The sequence below is a fragment of the Styela clava genome, chromosome 8, assembly GCF_964204865.1.
Source record: "Styela clava chromosome 8, kaStyClav1.hap1.2, whole genome shotgun sequence".
NCBI classification, from domain to species: Eukaryota; Metazoa; Chordata; class Ascidiacea; order Stolidobranchia; family Styelidae; genus Styela; species Styela clava.
Genome location: NC_135257.1, coordinates 10787081 through 10796783, shown reverse-complemented (window position 1 = coordinate 10796783; position 9703 = coordinate 10787081). Strand labels below are relative to the sequence as shown.

The window sequence follows — 9703 nt, the reverse complement described above, 5'->3', positions numbered from 1 at the left end:
CAAAGTAAATGACAAGAAAGCATCATTGGCCAAGTTCGGGTTTCTGTCGGAGGAAAAGCCGCTCTTGAATGCAGCTATGAAGCGACATATCAGATTCTTACCCACTACTCAGCAATAAAGCTTCGTCACTGCTAGTTCAATTTGCCACAACTTATATGTGCGAATCTGGTTCTTGTGATCAAAAGAAAATCTAGGACCGTCTTGATGTCGACAGTGACACTCGTCTGGCTATATCAGAGACGGTGCCTAATATAAGGAACCTTGTCTGACATAATGCCTATACTAAAAACAGGGGATCATGGCGAACAGGGGGGCCACGAGTGCAAAAAGGCGCCGGAAGGGGGCCACGAGCTATAAAAGGTTGAGAACCACTGATATATGGGGATCCGGAACATTAACAAGTAAATAAAATATAAAATAATTACTGTACAATGTGCACTAAAAACAATAGCGCGACTCAGTCGTTTGTAACAAATGCGTGTATATAGGTACTGTCTTATACTATAGTTTCGTTCGCTGTCCAGGGAAGGGAAGTCCGTGAGGACACCTCACAAGTTGATAAAGTTCGGTTGTGGTGTTACCACAAGATGGAAGTGCGCGTGCCCGTCGTGCTAAGATGACATGAACTTGAGGAAGATGAAACATCAGCAGATTATGGAGACTTGTATACCTTGTACAAAATTGTCACTCACTCACTTGGTTTTCTGCGGTAGCGCATATCGCGCTGTCAGAACATATCAGCATCAGCGAAAATAATGTTTATTGGGGAACAGCACCTCCGAAGGAGGGCTTACAAAGACCGTTACACTTAATCAAGCGCACGGCTTGGGTAACCAGTTCCGAACATGGTATAATCGGTCCGTACTGGCTTTAAGACGAAAATGAATGATCACAAACTATATAGGACACGTTATGCGGCAGTGCTGAGAATGTTCTAGACATCACTCAGACGATGTGGAGGGATTGATCGAGATGACAGTGTTTCCAGCAAGTCGATGCGACCCAACTCATGTCAAGTCACACCCTTGGCTGGCTGAAAGAGCGATTTTTGGAAAGGCAGATCAGAAGTCAGATCTGGAGGGAGGGGGGGGGGGGCACATTCATCGGTCAATTTAGCACAACAGTTTCGAGTCTGTCTCCAATGCCGATGAGGTCATTTTAGAGATAATTTGTACAAGTACGAACGTCCCAGATTTCCGAAACCTTTGGGTACAATCACATACATACAGAAGTTTACGTTAGAACAAAAATAAACAATTTAATCCAGTTTTATAGAAATAATTAGTAAATTAATATTGTTAGCGTAATAATGTTTTTCCTTCGGGTCACCCTGTACCTAGAACGCAAGTCGTGCTCCTCACGTATTATAAAATATAAATCACATTGTAGAGTCCAACTAGACGGAATGCGAGAGTTTTGTTTATTGAACACGAAATGTATCTATGTAGGTGGGGAAAATAAATTTTCTCCGAAACTATAGAATTAATCGTTTATTTATTCTCCGAGGTTTCAAAGACTCGAAATATCACACAGAATATTGATATTCCTATACGAATGTTACGCTGATGGGTTGTGTCAGACCAGTTCAACAAAGCCGATCAGCTGGCCTTACCAGTATCTGTGTATATATATTACCTGAGATTCGATTTGAAATTTTTAATTCGAAGTTTTTGAGTTGATAGATAGCGGATTTCACTCTAAGGCGCATGTACTACTGTTATTGCGATAGTCAATGGACATTTGTGTTCATATGTCAGAGCATTGCTTTGTTGTTAATGTTCATTAGACATGGGGAATGAAAGCGACACAAGCGGTGGTTATAGGATAACCAATAAAAAATCTATCAACTGTTTGTAAACCAATATGTCTTCATTGTATCATGTTACTTTTATCAGTCCTATTTTTGACATTTTCGCGGCGCTGGTTTGAAAAGGCTATATCTTATGAAGCCATTTCAATTAAGGGCTTGGGGTGAGGAACCCGAGTCGTTGGTTGTGTGAGGTCTAGATATGTCTAAACGAGATGGTAGTTTTGCGTGAACGTAGTTTTGCAAGAACGTTTCTTAGCTATGGACGACAAAGTTTGCTGCGAAAATGAATTGTTTTCGCAAATATATTCGTGATTGCATTGCCAAATGTCCATATATATTAAAGTTGCATGATCGAAATGAATTATTTCAAATAAGCGATACATGAACATACATTTAAACCTTAATACTATTAGTAATTGATAATACACCGAAGAAATATACCAATGACCAAATCTTGGGCTGGAGCACAGGATCAGACTTCTTTTAACACGGAATAAACACTTGCTTGAAAGATTGTTGTCGTAAATCATACAAGGAAATGAATAATGAGTGGATATTTGAAATAGCAACGGCGCGTCATTTCCAATATAACTTCATGCCCAGAAGATCCTCATTTGTTGCAACTTGCAAGGATACACAATTAAGTACCCTACGTAGTTGATGATACTTATGGTATATAGTTTGGCACTTTTTGGATTTGGAATAATTACCAGGACAAATGAAATATCGGGAATTGTATCATCGCATCTTTCTACTTACAGTTTGTCGTGTCTACTAAATAACGTTGAAATATTACTTAAAACTGCATTATTGCAACATGGGATATAATATACTTGTGCATATTATAAATTATATTAAAAAGTAGGCCTTGGATGACTTTTTGCTGCAACCGATATGGGATTACCGTCGTCTAGAAATGAGAGATTTCTGCCGTTTTCCATTATTTCCTGTGAAGTTTTATTTTGTGTTTAATCTACCCTTCATGATTATGGATATAATGGGTGAAAGTTGGCCGCGGATATATAAATATAAGATCCAGCCAAAACCAGTAAAGTTGCGCAAGATGAAAGAAGTCCTTATTTGTACTTTACAGAACCGGTTGCTTTTTTGTGCTTCTTGCTGCTATATATCAATGTTAGTTTAGATCACCCCATCCTCTTTCCGGCCAGGCACCTTCAATGACTTAGTTTTGGCTGGGATTGTTGGACAATATATTGATATATATTCGAATTTCAGTATTACTGGTGGCACAGGCTTTATAACAACTACAGATTCCCATACAATATGTACACAAGTAACACCATGAGCACAATTCTCCTTGTTCTTAAACGTGCTGTGCATATCAATCCTAGTCACATAACTCCCGACTGCACCAGTAATATTTGCCTATTTGAGTCTGCTTGTCGTCCTGATTGCGAATAAATATGGCGGGTACAAACAAAAACTACGAGGTATGGTGATTGTGAAACCACATTCAAACATTCTTGTCGTCATGACGGTTTGCCACCGTCACCTTCGACATACATATGAAGGTCATTGGTCGCAAAGGGAAAATTCTTCCTGCAACAGGTTTTTCCCTTTTGTTTAAATTGCTGACAAAGGGTGTGGTGACGCGGAAGCTGGTACTGGGGACGAAAAATGTTGGTAGCGCACTATTCAATTGCTCACAGTCGTTAAACACATACAAATCTATTCTATTTTTTTAAATTTCAGGCTCATATCGGATACGATTTTCCGTGGACTGTTTCAGCTCTAGCACCCTTTAATTTACGGGGAGGAGCACCTGTACATAATATGCATCTTCAAAAACCATTGACTAATTTTCAACCCTTCTCTACGTGCTTGGACAAGATACTCGAAACGTCATCAGACGCCGGTCATTGTGATTTACGAGAGTCTCTGAAAAAACAGAAAATAATTTTGACGACAAGCAATAGAAGCTAGAATCAAATATTAAGCCAAGAGTTTACACGTAAAGTAAGACATCTACCATACTTCGATAAATTTAGTCAATTTTAGCCACTCAATTGCTGTCGTGTATATATGTAGATTTACATGAAAGTGGATGTTCTGTACATCATAGCATCATAGTCCGCGTGGCAACGATAGTACGATTAAGGAATGAATTATAACCAACGGAAAATGCCAGTCTAAACCACTACCGGGTTAAAACTCAGTTGAATAGACCAGGTTGAATGAAACTGATGTGAACTGCAGCGAAAAGTACACACATAAAAAATGCACGTCGCTGTACTAAACTTTATTGGTAAAATGTCAACACCGTTGTATTTAATGTTATGTTTTCCATGGTCAAGTTTTCCGAGAAATCTTAATATTACTATTATCTTTCTACATTTAACTATCATTCTAATTTTTCGCTTTTCGTTCCGTCCATTTTTTCGAAAATAACATGTTCTTAAACATACGTTAGCAAGATAAATTCACGATTTGATGCAATCTTCAGTTCAAGAACTGCCTCTGTTGCAAAACTGTAACATAAAGAACAACTAGTTATGTGAAGCAATGCGTACTTTGACCTAATTACCATGATCAAACAATATTTCTTATTTTAGATTACACAACCATACGCAATATGTTTACCAAGAACACAAGGATAAGTGTTAGCAAACGAAATCTGCTTATCGAGGCGCCGAGTAATTTTTTATTTGAACACGCATGATTCCATGAGAATATCTCCACCTGAAGCCATAAAAATGGTGAATTTTCGTCTGCAGTTTGCAACAATGTGAAATAGTTATATAAAATATGGTTATTTATAAGGTATGTGTATTTGTAGTTTATAGAACTCACGAAAATATACTAAAATAAATATAAATTTTCGAGTGCGTCATTTTAGATATTGACACGACACTCCTAAAAGCTAATATTGTTAAGGACGCAAAAGTTGTGTTTAACATGAATAGGAAAATTCAGACAAAAATTAGGATAAAGGCAGTGTTATCATAAATGCACCGTACACACATATAGAAATCAACGAGGTTTGTTGATCTCTTTACGGGAATTCTCTCGAATCAAAGTGACCGGCACTCATTTACAAAAAAAAGCAAACTTATCTCCGAACCAAGTAACGGGCGGCTACTGAAATTCTAACAGGTACTCAGGCATGGTGCATTTCTCGCCGGTAAAACCGGATGGCGTGTGACTTTGAGCAGTACAAGGCTAAAACTTGTCTTCAGTATAAGTAAGTAAGTGAATTGTGAATGAGGCTATAATTCAAGATCTTTGTTAAATATCTTGAACAATGTAGTTAAGAACTAAAAAGCTCGAATATTTAAAATTTGACTATAGATGTGCCCTACAATTGAAATTTGATTGAAAGTCTATCGTGTCTAACGAAACCAAGAGCTTTCAATATGCACAAAGCGTTTGAAGTTTTCGAAAATATTCGATGTTCCCAAGTATGTGAACCAAGATGGCGGACAACGGAACGTAGTATGTGTACCAGGTTAGGGTTATGCCATACTTTCAGGTACAAATACTACGGGAGTCACTTGGCCAGTCCCCGAAATCGTAATATAATTGAAATAAGGAAAATTGGAATAAAATCATAGCCTAACTCTAACCTGGTACACATACAACGTTCGGTGTCCTCCTCCATCTTGGTTCACATACTTCGGGAGGACCAAATATTCTATTTCTGACTTGTGTAAAAATTAAAATGACTTGAGTTTAAGAAACTTCGAAACTTTTTTAATTCGACTCAGGCCATAAAAAGACACTCGGACAAACTCATCCGATTCTTTAACCAGTATCCCGGAAGTTATTTGATTGACTAAGTTGCCGTAGTACTTCTGAATCGAGCACTCTAAAAGAATGGACTCAAACTCGACTGAAGTCATAAATGATAGATAACTCGAGACTGCTTTTAGACCGTAAACTCCAGGTCAAGATTCGAGTTCGACTAAAATTGTTTTGAATGGAAAGTTTGAACTCGAATTTTCAAGCGAAACTCTAGCAGTAAAAATAAATAAATTTTGAAACTTAAAAATGAGAGTACAAATATTGCATTATTTATTTCTAAAATCATTTTACCGAGAAATATTATTTTCCGTACTTTAATTAATTCGAAATTGAGAAAGGAATTCAACTTAGTTCTGATTTTATTTATTTCCTATAATTTTTTGTACAAACCAAGTAAGCCTAAATATGAATTAAAGTCAATAATAAAGTCATGGCATTGGCGGTTCTTTCGATGATTAGAAATTATACTGAAAATGAATGGATATCAGATGACTTCTTGCTACAACCGATATGGGATTATCTTCGTCTAGAAATGGGAAATTTCTGCCGTTCTCCATTATTTCCTGTCGTGATCAGTGTGACGTTTTATTTTGTGTTGAATCTACCCTTCATGATTATGGATATAATGGGTGAAAGTTGGCCGCGGATATATAAATACAAGATCCAGCAAAAGCCAGTAAAGTTGGGCAAGATGAAGGAAGCCATTGTTTGTTCTTTACAGAACCAAGTGCTTTTTGTGCTTCCCGCTGCCATCTACCAGTGGCTATTTAGACCACCCATTTCTCTGTCAGTCCAGGCACCTTCTGTGGCGGAATTTGTGCTGGGACTGTTGGGCAATATGTTGATATTTGATTTTCAGTATTACTGGTGGCACAGGCTTCACCACAACTACAGATTCCTGTATAAATATGTGCACAAGTTACACCATGAGCACAATTCACCTTGTTCTTGGACAACACAGTATGTAACAGGATGCGAACTAGTTGCTGTGGGAATATTTGCAAATCTTAATCCACTTATTTTGAATCAACATTTTCTTACCACGCACGTGGCAATATTGATGAATATCTACGTATCAGTCGAGGCAAGTGAAATCGAAATATTAGTGAAAATAGATGTTTTTGTTACCATGAAAATATTAACATTTAGTAAAATATGTGAAAACTACTGGGAAACCCTATACAAATGTTTATGTCATATGTGATTCGATTAATACATTTCTCTTATTATCTAATTATTTCCAATTATGCATTTCAACGGTAAAAAAGAAAAACTGTGAAGTTCATTCAATTTACTTATTCATTCATCAAATCAATTTTTATTTACCGTATATGCAAGTCGTCGCAATCATTTATTATGTGCATTTATCACATGAGCGTCGACTTTTGTTTTACAAAAAGGCGCTCGAGTGTGTAGGTAAAAGGCAAGCGCTGATGGTGCACTATTCTTAAGTATAAAGGTCGCAAAAGCTGTCATTTTATGTTGTTTTCCGTATAATAAAAAGGGCTCAAATTTGAATACTAATTCCATTGTTTTAGAACTGCAGTTTACTGTATTGCAAAATAAAATCTGATGGAATTCTCTAGCCTCAAACTATAATTTTATGACACCATTCCACCTTGGTCAAGCAGTCACTGAGTAGCTACTATTTTTGAAATAACTGAAATCTTTCCTGTTAGGCGTTGCTCGCAAAAAATAAAACATTAACTACAACATGGCCGCTGGCATGGAGTTTGAACCTTTTAGCCTGCAACTTCAACATAGTCAGTTCCAACAACCTGTCCTAGATCAAATCGCTTTTCTGTTCGACTACCAAACCAATTCCCTTGAAATTTTTAATGGTTGAAGAATATTGTTGTCGCTAGTAGGCTATTACTTCTATTTGTTCCTAAAGATCCTATGAAATTTGATATTTCATCCAAAATTTCGCTGTTCAATTTTTATTCGTGGGAAAATTTATTCCGCCAATCGTGCCGGCTTCCTTTCATTTTGATTTTGCGAATTCGTGCTACGCTAACGTCGGACTTTTTCCGATACCGGTATCGCACTGTAGACGAGCTACGGTAAGTTACTTCGTATTCATTTATTTGCGCATTGCTCTCTTGTTATTTTTATCAATTCATAATTGTTATGAAATGTAATGCTGTTCTACACGCAAATTTCAGGCACATACCGGATATGATTTCCCGTGGTCGATGGCGTCTGTATCACCTTTCAATCTATGGGGAGGAGCACCTACACATGATATGCACCATCAGAAGCCCTTGACTAATTTTCAACCTTTCTTCACGTACTTGGACAACATATTCGGAACATCTTCAGACGCTGCACACTGTGAATCACGTGATCCTCTGAAAAAACAAAAAATAATCCTTGCTACAAGTAACTGAGCCGAAATATGGAATTGGATAGAGGCGAGAATATAATTCCATGAAACCTCTTTCAGTATTCCAAATCAAAATAACGAAATCAGCAAAGTTCAATGTAATGGCATTTAAAAAAAAAGTGGAATATGACGGCATCGAGTAAATGATCGGAAAACATGGCAACTCCATGATTATTTCTGAGATACGAATCGCATGATTCAATTTCTTACCTATAAAACTGTAATTAATATTTTGATTATTTAACTAATATAAATTATTGATTAGTATGGTACGCGGGATTAAAGAAACGGCACCTACATTGTGTGGCGAAAATCATTTTCAAACCACCGACATTGGCTCTGCTTTAGTAACCACCGTTTGTATTGGAAATTACATTTAGTATTTTCTGCCGTGCAAAAGAAATTGATAGTCTGTCTAGTAAAATCTGCCGTCATTTATTTTGAATTTTATAGATTATATTTCATATTTTGATGTCCATGTAAAGAAGACAAAAACGGAGAACGTCGAGGTTTCTCGTACTAGGATGTTATTGTAATGTTGTTTTAGATTTAAAGGGATTGCGAAATTTACTTACATGATGAATCGATGATAAAACGAAATAAAATGACCACCATATTATTTATTACGTCACAAAGTACAGCTTCATTTGTCTATCGTAAGTCATCGACAGCCGTATTTATATTCATTTTGAACATCGTCGGAGACAGTTGCTCTATCTATGGTACGAGAAATACCCGATTGAAAAACACAGAATGATTTCACGCCTCTGTACTTTCCGACAAGACTCGCCAAGTGCATTTTGCGTTGCAATCATGGTACGCCTATGACAGCTAATTTTACTAGCCTAGCGCTTTTTATTTAAGGTTTCTTCAGAATAGAACTCTTCCAAATACAACAAGACGGATTAGTTATTGGATTTATATTTACAATTGGAAACATATCCAAAATTGACATTATACACTCTAACTAAACTACGAGTCTACGTGTACAAATGTGCCTGAAATCTGTCTGTATGAAAAAGGTGCCCGGGCATCCCAAAAATTCCTAATCGTTACGCCATGGATGACTGCTCATGGATTATCCATTGTTACGGAAGTAAACAACGAAATCGATACTTTGGTATTCATTTCTGTATTTAGTGATAATAGAGGACCGGTTGATCAAATTGTGGGCTGGCGTGTCGCTGTCCACCTATATTTTCTTACACCGCCCCTATTTTTGAGCTGTCATCCCATTCCACCCTTAAAACCTCAACCAAATGCGTTTTCGTAAGAACTGCATTTTGTAATTAAGAAGAGGATAAATGTTCACTGCAGTCGCTCTTCGAGATACCGCTGGATTCAGGTGTTTCGGATTGCAACGTCATACTAAAAAATAATGATAAATACTAAACATATTATGTCATCCGGTGGCGTAAAAGCATGTAAAAACCGGGCGTAATTTTGACATGTGGAAATCAGCTGATGTCCCACACGGCATGGGGGCGCGGGCATTACCAATTATTAGCCTGCTCCCGTTTATTTATAATGGGAAAAAGTCATCATAGATCGCCAGGACGGACACCATAAAAATCTTGAAAAAATATTGTGGCGACGCATATCGTCCGGTTTTAAATTAAATGAAAATTCAAACAGCAGCGGAGAAATTTAATGTTCCAAGACAAACGTCTAGCGATAGGGTACATGACAGGGTGAGGCTGGATGCAGTGGTGAGACCTAAAACAAAATTAGAAGAGAAAAGAGAA

General features: G+C 37.2%; 1 protein-coding gene across 1 annotated transcript; it reads left to right on the top strand.

The window, feature by feature from the left end:
- Positions 1 to 5993: 5993 nt before the first annotated feature.
- On the top strand, positions 5994 to 8218 carry LOC120345747 (cholesterol 25-hydroxylase-like protein 1, member 2). Its single transcript, XM_039415289.2, has 2 exons — positions 5994 to 6656; positions 7738 to 8218. The coding sequence occupies exons 1-2, from the start codon at positions 6003 to 6005 to the stop codon at positions 7960 to 7962; spliced, it is 879 nt and encodes a 292-aa protein (XP_039271223.2). The 5' UTR covers positions 5994 to 6002; the 3' UTR covers positions 7963 to 8218.
- Positions 8219 to 9703: the final 1485 nt, after the last annotated feature.